At 46.7% G+C, this 20,436-nt stretch overlaps 2 protein-coding genes across 7 annotated transcripts in view; one reads left to right on the top strand and one right to left on the bottom strand.

The window, feature by feature from the left end:
* Positions 1 to 20,436, top strand: part of LOC119963845 (dedicator of cytokinesis protein 2-like) — a 1,353,280-nt gene that overhangs the window by 639,830 nt on the left and 693,014 nt on the right.
* LOC119963846 (INSYN2B protein-like) overlaps positions 1 to 20,436 on the bottom strand; it is a 262,235-nt gene that overhangs the window by 193,666 nt on the left and 48,133 nt on the right. For all 6 annotated transcript variants that reach the window (XM_038793199.1, XM_038793198.1, XM_038793196.1 and 3 more), the window contains one exon: positions 2,744 to 5,015. In XM_038793199.1, the coding sequence (XP_038649127.1) occupies positions 2,744 to 4,338 (1,595 nt within the window). In that variant the 5' untranslated portion in view covers positions 4,339 to 5,015. The remainder of the gene's footprint in view (positions 1 to 2,743; positions 5,016 to 20,436) is intronic.

Raw genomic sequence — 20,436 nt, 5'->3', positions numbered from 1 at the left:
AACCTTGCCCCTCGCACCTTAAACCTATGCCCCCGAGTAATTGACCCCTCTACCCTGGGAAAAAGTCTCTGACTGTCCACTCTGTCTATGCCCCTCATCATTTTATAGACCTCTATCAGGTTGCCGCTCAACCTCCTTCGTTCCAGGGGCTGGTTTAGCACACAGCTAAATCACTGGCTTTGAAAGCAGACTAAGGCAGGCCCGCAGCACGGTTCAATTCCTGTACCAGCCTACCTGAACAGGTGCTGGAATGTGGCGACTAGGGGCTTTTCACAGTAACTTCATTGAAGCCTACTTGTGACAATAAGCCATTTTCATTTTCATATCATCATTTAATTTCATTTCCAGTGAGAACAAACCAAGTTTATTCAACCTCTCCTCATAGCTAATGCCCTCCAAATCAGGCAACATCCTGGTAAATCTCTTCTCTAAAGCCTCCACATCCTTCTGGTAGTGTGGCGACCAGAATTGAACACTATACTCCAAGTGTGGCCTAACTAGGGTTCTAAGGTCCTTGATCAATACCAGTTGTCATCTGCTCTGTCTTGTTTGCTGCAAACGGGAAGACAACAAGAGATGCCAGACTTTGCTGTTTAATCGTCTGGAAGAAAAACTGGGCTCAAGGATTTTTTTTGTGGGGGGGCGTTGGGGGGGGTTATCAAAGACCAACATTCCCAATGTTGTTCCCAGCATTATCAAAATAGATGGTAGAATGGGGAAATCAAGGGTAAAGAAATTTCAAATACAAAATAGCAAATAAAGGCTGAAGTGGCTCGGATGTAGCTAGATTAAAAGTTGACGTCAACTAAAAGTGCAGTAAAAAGAGAGAATCATAGGGACTGGATTCCACCTCTTGATTAGATCATGGCAGATTTGTATCTACCTGCATTAGTCCCCTATCGCTGAATGCACTATCCTATTGAAAGGCAGAGCAGGCTCAAGGGGCCAAATAGCCTACTCCTGGGTCCGTATCCATCTCTTCCCATCCTATTCATGTATTTGTCAAGACGCCCCTTAAATATCACTATCGTCCCTGCTTCCACCACCTCCTCCGGCAGCGAGTTCCAGGCTCCCACTATCAGTTTCTCATCAATAGCTGTTTGAAGGACATATTTCCACCAGCCTTTATGTAACAAAGTGTTTCCTGTCATCACCCATTATCAGCCTAGCCCTAATTTTCAGCTAATGAACCCCGAAGAGGAAACAAAAACAGGCAAGCGCAGGTGTTGGTTTATCTTATTTTTTAATTGAACATATCTATGGTGATTATTGACTTGTTTGTATGACGCAGGATGACCAACACCTTTGTCATAAACTAACCTTCTTACTAACACATTTTTCAGAACATGAACTTACAACTGCAAGGCATCTGCAGCCATGTTACAATTTTTTCTAACATGTGCCATCTGACGTTGAACACTCAGGTCAAGTGACCCATGAAATCCAAAGTGTACCGTATTGTATCTAACTCTGGTGTTCATGACCGTAATCGCCCTATTAGGGAAGCACAGTAGCACAAGTGGATACACTGTGGCTTCACAGCGCCAGGGTCCTAGGTTCGATTCCCTGCTGGGTCATTGTCTGTGCGGAGGCTGCACGTTCTCCCCGTGTCTCCGTGGGTTTCCTCCAGTGCTCTGGTTTCCTCCCACAGTCCAAAGACGTGCAGGCTAGGTGGATTGGCCATGCTAAATTGCCCTTAGTTTCCGAAAAGGTTAGGAGAGGTTATTGGGTTACGGGGATAGGGTGCAAGTGAGGGCTTAAGTGGGTCGGTGCAGACTCAATGGGCCGAATGGCTTTCTTCTGCACTGTCTGGTCTATTATCATTTTTAAAAGCCCAGGTTCGATTCCAATCTTAGGTAACTCCCTGTGTGGTGTTTGCACATTTAGCCCGTGTCTGAGTGGGTTTCCTCCAGGTGCTCCAGTTTCCTCCCAGAATCCAAATATGCGCAAGTTTGGTGGATTGACCATGCTAAATTGCCCCTTAGTGTCCAAAGGTTAGGTGGTGTTAAAGGCTTCCAGGGATAGGGCAGAGGATTGGGCCTAGGTAGAGTGCTCTTTCGGAGGGTCGGTGCCGACTCAATGGGCTGAAAGGCCTCCTTGCGCACTGTAGAGATTCTATGACAAGATATAAACGAGTATTTCACTTTTACAAAAGTGGCTATTCTAATGAATCCACAAAATTCTGACCTCCTGCTACCTGTCCTAATCTTCTCACTCCGGATATCATACTCCTGACCTACCAAAGTCCCATGACAGTGGAGGCAGCTGATGATATAAATGTCCAGCTGCCTTCAGAAACCATGCATGGCCGATGTGCGCCCTGGCGCCAATCCAGCCCCTGCAAAAATGGGGGTGGCCACTCCATCGCGATGAAAATCTAGATCCATGTTTCCAGACCAATGGGCCAAGCTTGCGTTGTAACATGGTCATGATGTGAAAACATGACCCTAGGAGCTGAAGTGATTTGGGATGCTCCTCAGAGAAACAGTGATGTGATATACATATACAAATGAAACACCTTTCCTTTCATTCGAAAGAGAGATAATAATGAGAAGACATGGAGGGGGGGGGGGGGGGGGGGGGGGGGGGGTACAAAAAGGCAGTTCCTAAATATTATTCTCCAAACACTGGCAAGTGCCCCGAGAGTAAATATGGTCGTGCTCAATACAACTGTTAATCAACCTCTCTCCTTAATGCTAATAACAATTCATCGCAAGGATTTGTGATTTTGTCAGGTACCTACCCATCTCGAACAGCTTCCTTCTTCTCCAGGTCTTGAATGACATCCAGTAAAACCTTAATGGTCTGCTGGCTGGTCTGTAGAACATCCTCCATTGTCTGTAACCTGGACTGGAGAGAAGTGATTTCATACTGGGTGGTGCGACCTGGTTTGACCCTTTGGTTCCCTGCTGGATTCACCGGCTCCTTCAGATTGTCCTGAGGGTTTTTGCCACTGGACACAAGTTCCAGTCGGTCATCAGGATGTGACAGTGAGGGCCCCAGTTGGTTGGCATGTTCTCCTGATTGGAGAGAAGTCTTTGAATGTGGCTGTGGTGACTCACTTGGAACTTGGGTTGATTCTGATGGGTTGAGCATTGAGGTGCAGAGTTCGAGTTGGTCAGTTTGATGGGAGAGACTTGGCTGTTTGGGGTTGAGTGCGGTCTTTAAGCAGGACTTGGGGTAGACACAAGGCTGGTCCTTCAGGAGAGGTTGATCCATGTTAGGTGGCTCAGTCTTTCTAGGTTCAGAATGATTAAGGTCCAAATCACATGACTTATTACATGTGCCCTGTCTCAGTGAGTGCCGATCCAGTAAGTTTTCTTTGGACAATGGTGGACTGGTCTTGGAGTTTATTGAGCAGGGTTTGGTGGAGGGGCTTCTCAAATGGTCTGCAACATCACCCTTAGCTGCACAGTGCTGCCCGGCTATCAATGTTTTGTGGTCCTGTTCTGCCAGGGTGTCAGTAATGGCTTTGCAAAGTGTAGCCTTGTCCTTAACGCGATGGCACACAGACGAACCATTGGGGTTTTGGGTGTGAGCTTCCTCTGAGGCACACTCATTTTGCTGAGAGCTCTTGGAGGAAGGCAGGTCTGGAGTGGGGTCCACACAGTTATTCAGTGGTGCCCCGGCCATCTCTGGTTCCCTCCCATTGAGAACTGTGGCTGCCTCTATCTCCCCCACTTCTTCCTCCTCTTCCTCCTCCTCTTCCATGACCTGCGCATGAATGCTGGCCACCTGTGGCTCCCCTTCCTCCTTGGAGGACTTTGGGGAGGCATGTGAAAACAAAATGCAGTCCTGCTTGTCCACTTCGCTGAAATCACTGATGCTCTTGCTCCTGAACCGGAAGGCCGGGAACTGCTTCTGAAGGCTGGGGGAGGTCTGTATGGCAGTGCTCATGCAGACTTTCCGGGGATTGGGAAGGGTCAGGGAGCAGGGCCGCGCCTGCTGCCAATTTCTCGCCGAGCCCTGGGAGCTCGCTGTGGTTGCCTGCTGCCTATTACCCTCTGGCCCCTCAGTGGATGCCTCTGGGGTCTTCTCCCCACCCACCTCCTCAGGGCCGTCGGCTAAGTCCTTGAAGCGCACCTGCTGGGTCTTGTGACGCCTCCGGTGTTGCCTCCTCTCGGCTTCCGATGAGCTTGCGGGATCCCGCTTCAGTAGGACAGATCTGACGGTCATGGTGCGGTCTGAGTTTACGTGAACATTTGAAGCCAGTGAATGATTTGTTTCCTTACTGACCATTATCTCGTGACCAGAACAGTTTGGAAGGAAATTGAAGTGTTCACCACTTTCCCAGAAGGCCTCAGAACCCTTGGCTTCCAACTGGCTGAAAATGAGCATGTGACTCCTGAGCCACGCCTGCCATTGGCCAAAATGCGCAGTCCATTCTCCTGCAGGGTGCTGCAAGCTCCTTCCTTCCAAAGAGTTATGGGATGTTCAGGAAGAGTAGAAAACTCATCAGAAGCCTGATGAGGGAATAATTAGCTCTGGGCCCAGAAACTGTTAAACAGTTGGCTTTATTCAGCTGGAATGTTACCAACAGAGACATCCCCCAGGGGAGGGGCGGCCAACCAGGCACTGGGTACGGTTGAGGCCTCTGCTCAGAAGCTCTGCCTGACAGAGTCACTCGCGCTCCAACGCAAGGAGATGAACAAGCGAAGAGTGATGTTGCGCCCTGTTTGGTCCTTCCTACCCGCCGTGTAGCACGCTGTCTCTGGCCCTCGAGGGAAGCAAATCGACCTGACTCTCCTGGCGGTGCCGTTGTGTTGACCAGCTCTATTGGGGTGGTTGTCCGAGCAGTGAGTTCGGATATCGAACTGACGGCTGTACCTGGGCAGGCAGTCTGGCTGGTAGAGTGGTGTCATCTTCCCCTCCCTCCTCCCAGGCTTTTGGTACACATGAAAGTTCAAACTGTGTCCATTGATGCGGAGCAGGCTTGGGTGACTTATTTCCTTTCAGCTCTCAGGCCTAGGCAGTGAGGCCCCAGGTGGTTTTCCCCAGGGTTGTGTTGTCAGGACCTAAGCAGGTGGAGATGAAGAGAGACAATGGATGTTAATATTTGCATGACAGCTTCACCGAACGTATTGCAGAAATGATTAACTACGAGCTCGGTGCAGCCAAATTAGATATTGCTGCAAACCGGATTGGCTCTGGTATTCATTTATTTCATAGCTCTAAAATGTTGCTGAAATCAGTCAGGACCGCTATTCGTCTGGAACTGAGGTCATAAATTGTTAATGCATATCCCATGCTGCTCTCCACGTGCTCTCCCGCCTTTTCCCTAAAGCTTCAGGCTCATCCTGACATTAAGGGATAATCATGACCCTGTCCCATCATCTGATCCCATGCGAGTCCAGCCTCGTCGCCAAAACCTAATCCTATTGTTAACTGGCATAATAATAATAATCTTTATTATTGTCACAAGTAGGCTTACATTAACATTGCAATGAAGTTACTGTGAAAAGCCCCTAGTCGCCACACTCCGGCACCTGTTCGGGTACACTTAGGAAGAAATCAGAATGTCCAAATTACCTAACAGCACATCTTTCGGGGCTTGTGGGAGGAAACTGGAGCACCCGGAGGAAACCCCCGCAGACATGAGGAGAACGTGCAAACTCCACACAGACAGTGACCCAAGCCGGGAATCGAACCTGGGACCCTGGCGCTGTGAAGCGACAGTGCTAATCACTGTGCACAGGTGTGCTGCCCAGTCAGGTAACAATCTAGACCTTATCCCTGCTTTGTCCAAAGGTGTTAGGATTCATTGTAGCATTATAAAGAAATAGCGATACTCTTTAAATTAACTTCAACTTTTAAATGAATTTCCATTGCGTTCTTCTATTGACTGCGAATGTACCAATTGTACAACAAGAAGTGGTAAAAGAATAACCTGGTTTCTTCATTCAAAGATAAGCCTGTGTACAGACAATGGTACCTGGGGTGCAATGTAGACAAATCTGGTCTATAGATCTGCTGCTCTGTTCTATCTACAGAGTGCGTACACAATATACAGCACATCCTGCCTCATGATGGATAGTGATGGACTGCAGTTTATGATATTTATCCTCAAAGGTACATGTGCATCACAAGAAATTTCTGTGAGCTCTGTTCAGTTTGTGAAAGGGATCCCAGTAAGAGAGTATTTTACCTGTTAAGGGGAGGCCACAAAACTGTCCCTGTTAGCTCAACCCTTTAAATGTATTCTGTCACAGATCTGAAAAATTCAGGAGAATGCCACATCATGGGAGTTATTCTTCATAAAATTAAAGTTAAAACTGATTGGGTGAGGTAATACTTTGAGACATTCAATTTTCACATATTCAGAGTGAAAGTGGTAGGGGAATAGATTGGGGACATGGACCGAACAGGTTTCCACGAGATGGAGAGTCTGGGCCCTGGGGCCATAGTTTAGGATTACAGCTCAACGATTCAAGAATATAGCTGCAAAACACTTCAAAAGAATAAAGGTAGTGAGGAGTTTGAACTCTCTTCCACAAATGTTAAATCTATCAAGTGTCAAGCTGCATTTTTTTGTGTCTTCCTCACCACCCACCTATCTTTGTATTCTTGGCATATCTGTCCACAAAACAACTTCTGATGATTTGTTTATATTCGTTCATGGGACATGGTCTTCATTGGCTACCCCAACCGATGTTGCCCCATCCCTTGTTCACCTTCAGAACATGGTGGTGAGCTGCCTTCTTGAACCACTGCAGTCCAGGTGGTGTAGGTACACCCACAGTGCTGTTAGGGAGGAAACGTTCGTCGATCGGCCAGAGAATCCACTTTTACGCTGGAATTCAGGGCTGCGTCGCTTTTGCGATGCCCCACCCCCTAAAAAATGACGTACAGTATGCCGCATGGCGTATGGACGTCATCTGGGGCCCTCAACCGATGCTCCGCCACTGATGGGCTGAGTCCCCGACGGAGTGTGGCATGTCTCCTCACAACTTTCAGGGACCTCGCCTGGCGATTGCAGACTGTGTCCCTCGCCGTCACAGTCGGGGGAGCCGCTCCGCTGGCAGGGGAGGGGCTTTGATGGGCGCCCGTTTTTTGGTTGTAAGACGAGACAGATCCTGCGGACATAGCCGCAGAATCGGAGAATCCAGCCCACGGTGTCTGGATGCGAATCAAGTGTGTTATTTTGTCCTGGTTTCTATTGAACATCCAGCGTACTATTGGAGCTGTGCTCATCCAGGAAAATAAGAGAATATTCCAGCACACTCCTGACTCTTGTCTTGTAAATGGTGGACAGGCTTTGGAGAGTCAGGAAAGGGTTAATCGCTGAAGAATTCCCAGCTTCATATTCTGCATTTAATGCAACAAAATACCTTATACAACAAAGTGTGGCACCAAGCCATGTAAGGAGATATTAGAGATAAGGACAAATATGCTGGAAATCACAATTGGATAGACAGCATCTGTGGAGAGAAACAGGGTTAAGTTTTAGGTTGATGTTATTCCAGATTCCCAGCATCTGTAGTTTTTTGCTTTAGTAAGGGGATGTTAGGCCAGATGACCAAAGTTTAGTCCAAGAGGAAAGTTTAAATTGCCCCTTAAAGAAGGAAAGCGAGATACAGAGGTGGAAATTTGAAGGGAGGTTATTCCAGAGATTGGAAGCTGGGCAACTGAATGCATAGCCACCAATGGTAGAGCAATTATAATTAGGAGGTGGGAGGTTGAAGGGAGTATTCCAGAGCTTGGAGCCTGGACTATCGAAGGCACAGCCCCCAGTGGTGGAGCAATTATAAGTGGGAATACGTAGGAGGCCAGAATTGGAGTAGTGCAGGTATTTGAAGAGATGTGCAGCTGCAGGCGATGACAGAGATGGAAGGTGGGGGCAAGGACAAAGAGGGATTTGAAAACAAGGATGAGAATTTTATAGTCAAAATATTGCTATTTAGATCAGCAAGGCAGCAGTGATCTGGGAACAGAACTTTCTGCTAGTCAAGACACAGGAAAACAAAGTATTGGATCACCTCAAGCTAGAATGTGGGAGATCAGCCAGGAGTGCCCTGGAATATTCTGTCTTTAATATAGATTGTAACGCACTTGCTGCAGTCACTAGTTCCAGCCTGCCAATTCAAAAATCCCCTATTTATGTCTATTCTCTGATTCCTGTCTATTAACTATTCCTGTATCCGTGTGAATATATTAACCCAAATCCACGATTGACTTCATCTAGGGTGTTAAAGGTGGTGTCTAATGAGTAGTAGGTGTGTTGGTGTTAATTTTCCAAAATGGCTAGATTCTGGAAAGGTTCGATCAGACTGGAAAGTAGAAAATATAGCTCTTCTTTCAAACAGCAGATTACCAAGCAGTCTGGAACAGCTTTTAAAATGAAGATAGAGAGGCAGGCACTTCTGTTCTCTGACTGAATCTACAGCAGTCCATTGTGAAAACGAAAGTAAAGGTCAGAGCCACAGCCCAGCTCCACCCACACAATGACATCACTGAAGCCATGTGATAAGACAAAAACCTTTCTTAAAGGGACACTCCCATGACAATTGCATATTCCCAATTACCCCTAATAACCTTAGGGCGCAATTCTCCGCGCTCACGAAAATTCGGAGAATAGCGGGCGGCGTAAATTTTTACGGACATGCTGGTCCGACGCCCTCCCGCTATTCCCCCCCCCCCCCCCCCCCCACGGCTGCCCCCCGACACAAATCGCTGCTCGCCGTTTTTTTACGATGAGCAGCTATTCACCCCTGGCCGATGGGCCGATTTCCAAGGCCTTCACCGATCGCGGGCCCATGGCACCCTTGGCACGGCCGTGGTACTGCCATGCCAATCGGTGCCATGGTTCCCCAGATCGGGACTTTACGGCCGTTTTTACGAACGGTCAGACCAGGTGTGTTTTACGTTCATAAAAACGGCCGTAAAGGCCTTGGAAATCGGCCCATCGGCCAGGGGTGAATAGCTGCTCATCGTAAAAAAACGGCGAGCAGCGATTCGTGTCGGGGGGCAGCCGTGGGGGGAAATAGCGGGAGGGCGCGGACCAGCATGTCCGTAAAAATTTACGCCGCCCGCTATTCTCCGAATTTTCGTGAGCGCGGAGAATTGCGCCCTAAGGTTATTAGGGGTAATTGGGAATATGCAATTGTCATGGGAGTGTCCCTTTAAGAAAGGTTTTTGTCTTATCACATGGCTTCAGTGATGTCATTGTGTGGGTGGAGCTGGGCTGTGGCTCTGACCTTTACTTTCGTTTTCACAATGGACTGATGTAGATTCAGTCAGAGAACAGAAGTGCCTGCCTCTCTATCTTCATTTTAAAAGCTGTTCCAGACTGCTTGGTAATCTGCTGTTTGAAATGGGGAACAGAGTATCAATAACAAGTCTTATGCAAGTGAGAAAGCCGTATGCTGGGCCACGCCTTTGAAAAGGAATTTCTAGTTTTAATTGGATTTTGTTGTTTAATTGGAACAGTTAAGGGGAATTCATTCATACATTACTGCAGCTGTGTGGGGTCTTCATGTTCGCAATTAATAAAAATTCTTGCTGTGAGTGTTTATACAAATGTTGACTAAATTCTGAGAATAAAGCTAGCTTTTTTGATTAAAAGTCCGTTGATAATCACCTGAAAGGCAGGGTCTTGTGCTCATCCTAGCCAAATTCAACATAAAGGTTGTAGGTCAGGTGGACTCCATAATATACTTTTGAGTTTTCTAAACCCTGGCCCATAACACAATTCAAAACACAAACACAGATCAGCCATTATCTTATATGGCGGAGCAGGCTCAAGGGGTTAAATTATCTTCTTCTGCTCCTATTTTGTGTATTTGTATGTTTATATGTATGTACATTCTTGGCCTGTGCATTAACCTTTTGTGTGGCACTTTATCCAACGCTTTGTCAGAATCCAAGTATATTACTTCTCTTGGCTCCCCCTCATAGAACATAGAACAGTACAGCACAGAACAGGCCCTTCGGCCCTCGATGTTGTGCCGAGCAATGATCACCCTACTCAAGCCAACGTATCCACCCTATACCAGTAACCACCCCCCCATTAACCTTATTTTTTAGGACACTACGGGCAATTTAGCATGGCCAATCCACCTAACCCACACATCTTTGGACTGTGGGAAGAAACTGGAGCACCCGGAGGAAACCCACGCACACACGGGGAGGACGTGCAGACTCCGCACAGACAGTGACCCAGCCGGGAATCGAACCTGGGACCCTGGAGCTGTGAAGCATTTATGCTAACCACCATGCTACCGTGCTGCCCTCATCTGCCCTACTCCTTACATCCTCAAATACCCAATTCATCAAGCACAATTTCTCCTTTCATAAAACTGTGTTGACTCTGTCTGATAACACAATGACTTTCTAAGGACTACATTAGATTCCAGTATTTTCCTGACGGATGATATCAGTCTGACGACATTGCGATGCACGAGGGATCACAGTTGTGTGATGGACAGATCAGAGGGTCTTTGCTTATCTGCCACTGTTTGCATGCTCGTACATGACATTGTGAGCTGAATGCCGCTCACGAAACCCATCAGTATCCAAAGGACTCGCCACCAAACCTAATCCCTTCCGTTCACTAAACCAGGCAAAATAAATCCTTTTGCGATTGCCTGGCTGAAAAGCAGCTGCTTAAAAAGGCATTTCTTTGTTTACTTGGGCCATCTGAATTACAGCACTAAGCCGCACGGTCTAAATATAATTCATGAAATTCGCCATTTTAAGTGCGTGGCTATAAGATCAATGCCTCTTGTCTTTATAGTGAAGGTACAAGTGGCCTTCTGCAGGATGGGATTTATTTACAAAGCTAAAGTATGAGTGCAGAAGATTTAATCACAGGATGGAAGGAAACAATGATCCTCTAAAGTAGTCTGAAATGAAGACTAGTTGGTCTGGAGACAGAAACAGCAGCACACAAGACCCATCACGCTTATGTAGCTGCTCGTTCTTCAACTAATCTACCCTGATCCCATTTCCCTGTATCCTTTAAAGTTAATCCATTTCAAACATCTATCAATTTCCTTTAAATGGGTCATTTTCACTCTCCTGCTTAAGTGGGGTAAAATTCCCAGAATTTCTGCCTTTTGTACATCATGCATGGATTTGCATCCCATTCAAATCACTGAAATCAACACTGGATGGCTTTCACCCAGAATTACAAATGAATCTCCGGGCCAGTGCTCCGAGCAAAGTCTAAGAGCAGGAATCACTGGGGGCATCTAAAATTGTGCTCTGAAAAGATTTTCCCTTGAATGCTTTTGTAAATTACTAAAAATCTCTGGGTTGAGAGTCAACCAATCACGAAATTAAGAGTTTGTTCCCTCTCTGACTGGAAGTGGGAAGGTGATGTGCTGCAAGCAGGAACACATTTTTTCAGACCACCAGTGGCAGGATTGTGGAGGTGGGGTGTCGGGAAGCACAGTGTTATGAGATGGCTGACATTCCAAGAATATGTCAAGTCACTACCCAGGCAGTGAAGGTGAAAATCATTCCCGTAGCCTCTCTCTCAGCGGCCACTCGCAGCAAAGCTTCAAACAACACGTTGGGTGGGATTTTCCTCCCCCTCCGCAGCGTGCTTTGAAGCGACGGGGGTTGCACACCAGTGGAAGGCAACGGGACGTTCTGGTCCCGCCATTGTCGAAGGGGTTTCCGGTTGAATGCACCCCTCGCCGCCAGGAAACCCGCGGCGGGGATGACGCACAGTAAGATCCTGCCACGTGAACGGCCAGAAAATACCCCCCCTTCGCCACATTGACAGAGAGTCATAGATAGAGTCAGTGATGTTTATAGCATGGAAACAGGCCTTTTGGCCAGCTTGTCCATTCCGCCCAGTTTCTATCACTAAGCTAGTCCCACTTGCCTGCATTTAGCCCATATCCCTCTATACCCACCCTGCCCATGTAACTGTCTAACTGTTTATTAAAGGAAAAAATTGTACCCACCTTCTCCCCGTGTTTGCGTGGGTTTCGCCCCCACAACCCTAAAGATGTGAAAGCTAGGTGGATTGAACACGCTAAATTGCCCCTTAATTGGAAAAATTAATTGGTTACTCTAACAAAACAAAGTGGGCAGCACGGTAGCATTGTGGATATCACAATGGCTTCACAGCTCCAGGGTCCCCGGTTTGATTCCCGGCTTGGGTCACTGTCTGTGCGGAGTCTGCACATCCTCCCCGTGTGTGCGTGGGTTTCCTCCGGGTGCTCCGGTTTCCTCCCACAGTCCAAAGATGTGCAGGTTAGGTGGATTGGCCATGATAAATTGCCGTTAGTGTCCAAAATTGCCCTTAGTGTTGGGTGGGGTTACTGGGTTATGGGGATAGGGTGGAGGTGTTGACCTTGGGTGGGGTGCTCATTCCAGGAGCCGGTGCAGACTCGATGGGCTGAATGGCCTCCTGCTGCACTGTAAATTCTATGATCTACCACTGCCTCTGGCAGATCGTTCCAGATGCTCACCACACTTTTTATGCAGGAATTTCCCCTATGGTCTCTTTTGTATCTCTCCCCTCCCCTTTAAACCTATGCCCTCTAGTTCTAGACTCCTCTATCTTTGGGAAAAGATGATGACCATCTACCTTATCTATGCTCCTTATTATGTTATAGACCTCTATAAGATCACCCCTAAGCCTCCAACGCTCCAGGGAAAAACGTCCCAGCCTATCCAGCCTCTCCTTATAACTCAGACCATCGCATCCTTGTAGCATCCTCGTAAATCTCTTCTGCACTGTTTCTAATTTAACAATATCCTACCTATAATAGGGTGATCAGAACTGAACACAGTATTCCATGTGAGGTCTTACAAATGTTTTGTACAACTTCAACAAGATGTCCCAACTGCTGTATTCAATATTCTGATCAATAAAACCTAGCATGCTGAATGCCTTCTTCATCACCCTGTCCACCTTCGACTCCATCTTCAAGGAGCTATGAACCTGTACCCCTAGATCTCTTTGTTCTGTAACTCTCCCCAACTCCTTCCTGTTAACTGAGTAGATCCTGCCCTGATTTGATCGACCAAAATGCATCACCTCACATTTATCCAACTTAAACTCCACCTGCCATTCATCGGTCCACTGGCCCAATTGGCCAAGATCCTGTTGCAATCTTGTACAACCTTCTTTGCTATCCACTATGCCACCAATGTTGGTGTTCATCTGCAAACTTACTAACCATGCCTCCTACATTCTCATCCAAATAGTTAATATGTATAACAAATAGCAGTGGAATTTAAGGACTTTAAGCACTTTGATTGAGTTTTGTGAAGGGGCACCGCCTTCATCTACCTTCTTGGTTACCCCTTCAAAAAACTCAATCAAATTCGTGAGACATGACTTTCCCCTTACAAAGCCATGCTGACTTTCACTATTTAGCCCTTGCCTGTCTAAATGCCTGTAGATCCTGTCCCTCCGAATACCTTCTAACAATTTACCCACTACAGAAGTAAGGCTCACTGATCTTTATATCCCAGGCTTATCCCTACAGCCTTTCTTAAACAAGGGCACAACATTTGCTACCCTTCAATCTTCAGGCACCTGTTCTGTGGCCATCGATGATTCAAATATGGTAATGAACCAAGGCAGGTGATAGATTTGTTAGTGGGGGAGCATTTTGGAGGTAGTGACCACAATTCTGTGACTTTCACTTTAGTAATGGAGAGGGATAGGTGCGAGCAACAGGGCAAGGTTTATAATTGGGGGAAGGGTAAATACAATGCTGTCAGACAAGAATTGAAGTGCAGAAGTTGGGAACATAGGCTGTCAGGGAAGGACACAAGTGAAATGTGGAACTTGTTCAAGGATCAGGTACTGCGTGTCTTTGATATGTATGTCCCTGTCAGGCAGGGAAGAGATGGTCGAGTGAGGGAACCATGGTTGACAAGAGAGGTTGAATGTCTTGTTAAGAGGAAGAAGGATGCTTATGTAAGGCTGAAGAAACAAGGTTCAGACAGGGCGCTGGAGGGATACACGATAGCCAGGAGGGAACTGAAGAAAGGGATTAGGAGAGCTAAGAGAGGGCATGAAAAATCTTTGGCGGGTAGGATCAAGGAAAACCCCAAGGCCTTTTACACATACGTGAGAAATATGAGAATGACTAGAGTGAGAGTAGGTCCGATTAAGGACAGTAGCGGGAGATTGTGTATTGAGTCTGAAGAGATAGGAGAGGTCTTGAACAAGTATTTTTCTTCAGTATTTACAAATGAGAGGGGCCATATTGTTGGAGAGGACAGCGTGAAGCAGACTGATAAGCTTGAGGAGATACTTGTCAGGAAGGAAGATGTGTTGCGCGTTTTGAAAAACTTGAGGATAGACAAGTCCCCCGGGCCTCACGGGATATATCCAAGGATTCTATGGGAAGCAAGAAATGAAATTGCAGAGCCGTTGGCAATGATCTTTTCGTCCTCGCTGTCAACAGGGGTGGTACCAGAGGATTGGAGAGTGGCGAATGTCGTGCCCCTGTTCAAAAAAGGGAATAGGGATAACCCTGGGAATTACAGGCCAGTTAGTCTTACTTCGGTGGTAGGCAAAGTAATGGAAAGGGTACTGAGGGATAGGATTTCTGAGCATCTGGAAAGGCATTGCTTGATTAGGGATAGTCAGCACGGATTTGTGAGGGGTAGGTCTTGCCTTACAAGTCTTATTGAATTCTTTGAGGAGGTGACCAAGCATGTGGATGAAGGTAAAGCAGTGGATGTAGTGTACATGGATTTTAGTAAGGCATTTGATAAGGTTCCCCATGGTAGGCTTATGCAGAAAGTAAGGAGGCATGGGATAGTGGGACATTTGGCCAGTTGGATAACAAACTGGCTAACCGATAGAAGACAGAGAGTTGTGGTGGATGGCAAATATTCAGCCTGGAGCCCAGTTATCAGTGGCGTACCGCAGGGATCAGTTCTGGGTCCTCTGCTGTTTGTGATTTTCATTAACGACTTGGATGAGGGAGTTGAAGGGTGTGTCAGGAAATTTGCAGATGATACGAAGATTGGTGGAGTTGTGGATAGTGAGGAGGGCTGTTGTCGGCTTCAAAGAGACATAGATAGAATGCAGAGCTGGGCTGAGAAGTGGCAGATGGAGTTTAACCCTGACAAGTGTGAGGTTGTCCATTTTGGAAGGACAAATCTGAATGCGGAATACAGGGTTAATGGTAGGGTTCTTGGCAATGTGGAGGAGCAGAGAGATCTTGGGGTCTATGTTCATTGTTCTTTGAAAGTTGCCACTCAAGTGGATAGAGCTGTGAAGAAGGCCTATGGTGTGCTAGCGTTCATTAGCAGAGGGATTGAATTTAAGAGCCGTGAGGTGATGATGCAGCTGTACAAAACCTTGGTCAGGCCACATTTGGAGTACTGTGTGCAGTTCTGGTCACCTCATTTTAGGAAGGATGTGGAAGCTTTGGAAAAGGTGCAAAGGAGATTTACCAGGATGTTGCCTGGAATGGAGAGTAGGTCATACGAGGAAAGATTGAGGGTGCTGGGCCTTTTCTCATTGGAACGGAGAAGGATGAGGGGCGACTTGATAGAGGTTTATAAGATGATCAGGGGAATAGATAGAGTAGATAGTCAGAGACTTTTTCCCCGGGTGGAACACACCATTACAAGGGGACATAAATTTAAGATAAATGGTGGAAGATATAGAGGGGATGTCAGAGGTAGGTTCTTTACCCAGAGAGTAGTGGGGGCATGGAATGCACTGCCTGTGGTAGTAGTTGAGTCGGAAAATTTATGGACCTTCAAACGGCTATTGGATAGGTACTTGGATTAGGGTAGAATAAGGGAGTGTAGGTTAACTTCTTAAGGGCAGCACGGTAGCATTGTGGATAGCACAATTGCTTCACAGCTCCAGGGTCCCAAGTTCGATTTCGACTTGGGTCACTGTCTGTGTGGAGTCTGCACGTCCTCCCCGTGACTGCGTGGGTTTCCTCCGGGTACTCCGGTTTCCTCCCACAGTCCAAAGATGTGCAGGTTGGGTGGATTGGCCATGACAAATTGTCCAAAATTCTATGATTAACCTAGGACAAAAGTTCGGCGCAACATCGTGGGCCGAAGGGCCTGTTCTGTGCTGTATTTCTCTATCTATCTATCTATCTCAGTTAGGGGGGCAGCAATTTCCTCCCTAACCTCCCACAATGTCCTGGGATACATTTCATCAGGTCCCAGGGATTTATCTATCTTGATGTGCTTTAATACCTCCAGCACCTCCTTCTCTGTAATATGTACACTCCTCAAAACACCACTTTTTATTTCCCCTATTTTCCTAACATTAGTGCCTTTCTCAACATTAAATACTGACGAGAAATATTCATTTGGGACCTCTTCCATCCCTTGTGGATCTGCACATAGATGACCTTGTTTATCCTTTGTATTAAAAATAAATCTCCTCACCTGCTCCTTCCAGTAAACCATCAATAACAGCTTGCATTTGTAAAGCACTTTAAATGTATTAAAATTGGCACAAGTCTTTCAAGAGGAGCATTACCAAAGTTTGACCCAGAGTAATGTTGGAGAATATTTGGATAGAAGAGCCATCTTTCAGGGAGCATTTTGAGGAAGGAGAGTAGGACAGACACTCAGCGGGTTTTAAAGAGGAAATTCTAGGCCGATTGTCATTAAAGGGTTCATTAGTTCTGTATGGTGTAGTGTGGTTGGGTGAATGGGCACTGAAGTGCCACAGCTTGGAATGAGAGGTACATCAAGAACATAGAACATACAGTGCAGAAGGAGGCCATTCGGCCCATCGAGTCTACACCGATCCATTTAAGCCCTCACTTCCACCCTATCCCCATAACCCAATGACCCTTCCTAACCTTTTTGGACACTGAGGGCAATTCAGCATGGCCAATCCACATAACCTGCACGTCTTTGGACTGTGGGAGGAAACCGGAGCACCCGGAGGAAACCCATGCACACACAGAGAGAACGTGCAGACTCCGCACAGACAGTGACCCAGCATGGAATCGAACCTGGGACCCTGGCGCTGTGAAGCCACAGTGCTATCCATATGTAGCCACACATTGTTCCCCTCCTCCCCCGGAAGTCCTCCACTGCCAGGCGGTAAAGATTCTGCCTTGTTTACCAGTTCATGTCAAATTCAGAATCCCATTTACATTAGTTACATAAACTCACGTCTCTTACGCTCTGTGGATCAACAGCCCTGACTCTCTGTTAATTAAGGTTTACACCACTCGGGTCACATTTGCTTTTACTGTATCTTATTTATTGTTTTCTGGGGCGTGGACATCACCGGCAAGACCAGCATTTATTGCCCATCCTTAATTACTCATGAACTGAGTGGCTTGCCAGGTCATTGCAAATGGCAGTTAAAAGTCCAGATCACAGAAAAATAGTGCAGAAGAGGCCCTTTGGCCTATCTAGTCTGCACGGGAAAAACACTGGACCTGTCTGTGTAATTCCATTTGCCAGCACTAGGCCCAAAGCCTTTTTAAAGGATGTGAGGTAATCTGCTTCTCCCACCCTCCCAGACCGTCACCACCCTCTGGGCAAAATAGGTTTCCCCTCAAATCCCCCCTAAATCTCCTGTCCCTCACCATGAACCTGTGACCCCTCGTAACTGACCCTTGAACTAAGGGGGACAACCGCATCCTATCCCCGCCCCTCATAATTTTGTACATCTCGATCAGGTCACCCCTCAGTCTTACTCTGCTTCAATGCAAACAACCCAAACCAATCCAACCTCTCTTCATAATTAATTGCTCCATCCCAGGCAACATCCTGGTGAAACCGCTCCAGTGCAATCACAGCCTTCCTATAATGTGGCGACCAGAATTGCACACAGTACTCCAGCTGTGGCCTCACCAAAGTTCCATATACCTCCAACATGACCTCTCTGCTTTTGTAATCTATGCCTCGATCAATAAAGGCAAATATCCCATATGGCTTTTTCACCAACCTATTAACCTACCCTTCCACCTTCAGAAATCTATAAACAAACATAAGGTCCCTTCGTTCCTCAGAACTTCCCAGTGTCATGCCATTCATTGAATACTCCCTTGTCAAATTATTCTTTCCAAAGTGTATCACCTCACACTTTTCAGGGTTAAATTCCAGTTACCACTTATCTGTCCACTTGGCCATCCCGTCTATATCTTCCTGTAACCCAAGACACTCAAACTCACTGTTAATCACACGGCCAATCTTTGTGCCAGACTTACTGATCCTATCCCCCACATTGTTATCAATGTCATTTATATAAATGATGAAATGTAGGGGAACAAGCACAGATCCCTGTGGTATGCCACTGGACACTGGCTTCCAGCAGCTGTCTGCCATCACCCTGTGTCTCCTACAACAAAGCCAATTTTGAATCTACCTCGTCAAATTACTCTAGATTCCATGAGCATGTGGGACCCATGGGGGACCCTGTCAAAGGCTTTGCTGAAATCCATATAAACTACATCAACTGCACTACCTTAATTTACACACCTGGTCACCCCCTCAAAAAAAATCAATCAAATTTGTTAGGCATGGCCTTCCTCTCAAAAAGCCATGTTGACTATTCCTGATCACACCGTGCCTCCAAGAGTTTCCCTACCGCTGACATGAGACTCACTGCTCTGTAGTTCCCTGGCTTATCTCTACACTCTCTTTTTAAAAAATAAATTTAGAGTACCCAATTCATTTTTCCAATTCAGGGGAAATTTAGCGTGGCCAATCCACCTACCCTGCACATCTTTGGGTTGTTGGGGCGAAAACCACGCAAACACGGGGAGAATGTGCAAACTCCACCCGGACAGTGACCCAGAGCCAGGATCGAACCTGGGACCTCAGTGCCGTGAGGCTGCAGTGCTATCCACTGCACCACTGTGCTGCCCCTACAATCCTTCTGTAATAGTGGGACCACATTAGCTGTTCTCCAGTCCTCTGGCACCTACCCCTTGGCCAGAGAAGAATTAAAAATTTGGGTCAGAGCCCCGGAAATCTCCTCTCTCTCCACCCGCAGCAGCCTGGGACACAATTCATTCAGACCTGGAGAGTTGTCCACTTTTAAGCCCCCCAATACCTCCAATAACTTGTCACTCCCTATCAAAATTTGCTCATGAACCTCACAATCTCGTTCCCCGAGTTCCATACCTACATCATTATTCTCTGGGGTCAACCACATTGCTGTGGGTTTGGAGTCACCGGCAGGCCAGGTCAGATAGGGATACTGGATAAGGATGGCTGATAACCTTCCCTGGTGGGAAACAATGATTACTCACAAAGATCCCTATGGCATATCTCTGCCTCTAGCCGCCTCTCTATCCGTGTTGCTTCAACACCATTCACTTTAATTTTTCAGAAAGTCTCTTAAGTTGCATTTCACCAGCACAATCCAACTTCATCAAAAAATGCAAGTACTTTACAAAACCATAAAGGCTATTCTGTGATTATCTTTTGAAGTGTTGCTGACCTCCTCCCATACTCTGCTTCAAACAACCTTTTGAATTGATTCCTTCTCAATATTTTTCTGTAGTAATGGTTTTTCCACACTGTCCTCATATGCCTCGGCCGTCTTGCTTTCATTATATGTTGTAAAAACCCAGCTAAAATATTTAATTTGCATAGAAACAGGAGTTGGCCATTTAACTCCTCAAGGCTTTCCAGGAGGCTGATCTGAAACCTAACTCTATACATATATCTCCCTTTGCCCCTTATCCCCCGACTGACAACAATCTAATCAATCTCAGATTTAGCATTAACAATTCGTTCGGCATTAATTGCTGTTTGCGGAAGAGAGTTCCAAGCTTCTGTGTCACCCTTTTTATGTCAAAGTATCTCCTAACTTCACCACTGAAAGGTCCAGGTCTGGATCTTTTTGTCCCCTTCGTCCTAGACTCTCCAATGATAGAAGTAGATCTGTTCCATCTGGGAAGTCGTGCGGAGCAGTGGGATACATCTCTGCCTCTAAGTCAGAAGCGTCAGGATTAAGTCCCACCCCAGGACTTGATGGCCAAGGAAGCTGCATTCAAAACAAGACCAAATGGGTCGATTCTCAACCAGATCAGCCTTCCAACACATTGAACAGTGCGACAGATTCCTTGTCAGTCACGTGATGAAAAGAAAGTTGGTGCCTCTATCATCACTATCCATAGCTCCAGACTAGGCCATGGAGGAATGCACATTGCGACAGCAACTCAGACTCCTGACCTATCTGAAATGCACCACCTATCAGCGAGGCCTCTTAATATCTTGAAAATGGCATTGCTGTAATCCCTTAAATCTTATGTTCCAAGACAGTCTCTTCGTCTCAAAGCAGTTCTTTGGCTATATTTTATACATTTAAATTAATTATAAATGGAAACATTGAAAACTATTCGTTACTGATTGGCCGGAATTCTCCGGCTGTTCTCTGACGCTGGGGTTCTCTGCTGCCGCCGGTAGCGCACTCCTGCGGTGTGGGGTGGCTTCAATGGGAAATCCCATTGACAGCGGCGGGAGCACGGAGACTCGCCACCAGCGAACGGCATGCTGCCTCCCACC

This window comes from Scyliorhinus canicula, chromosome 3 (assembly GCF_902713615.1).
Source record: "Scyliorhinus canicula chromosome 3, sScyCan1.1, whole genome shotgun sequence".
Taxonomy (NCBI): Eukaryota; Metazoa; Chordata; class Chondrichthyes; order Carcharhiniformes; family Scyliorhinidae; genus Scyliorhinus; species Scyliorhinus canicula.
The sequence above is the reverse complement of the archived record's forward strand: the minus strand, read 5'-3'. Positions and strand labels throughout refer to the sequence as shown.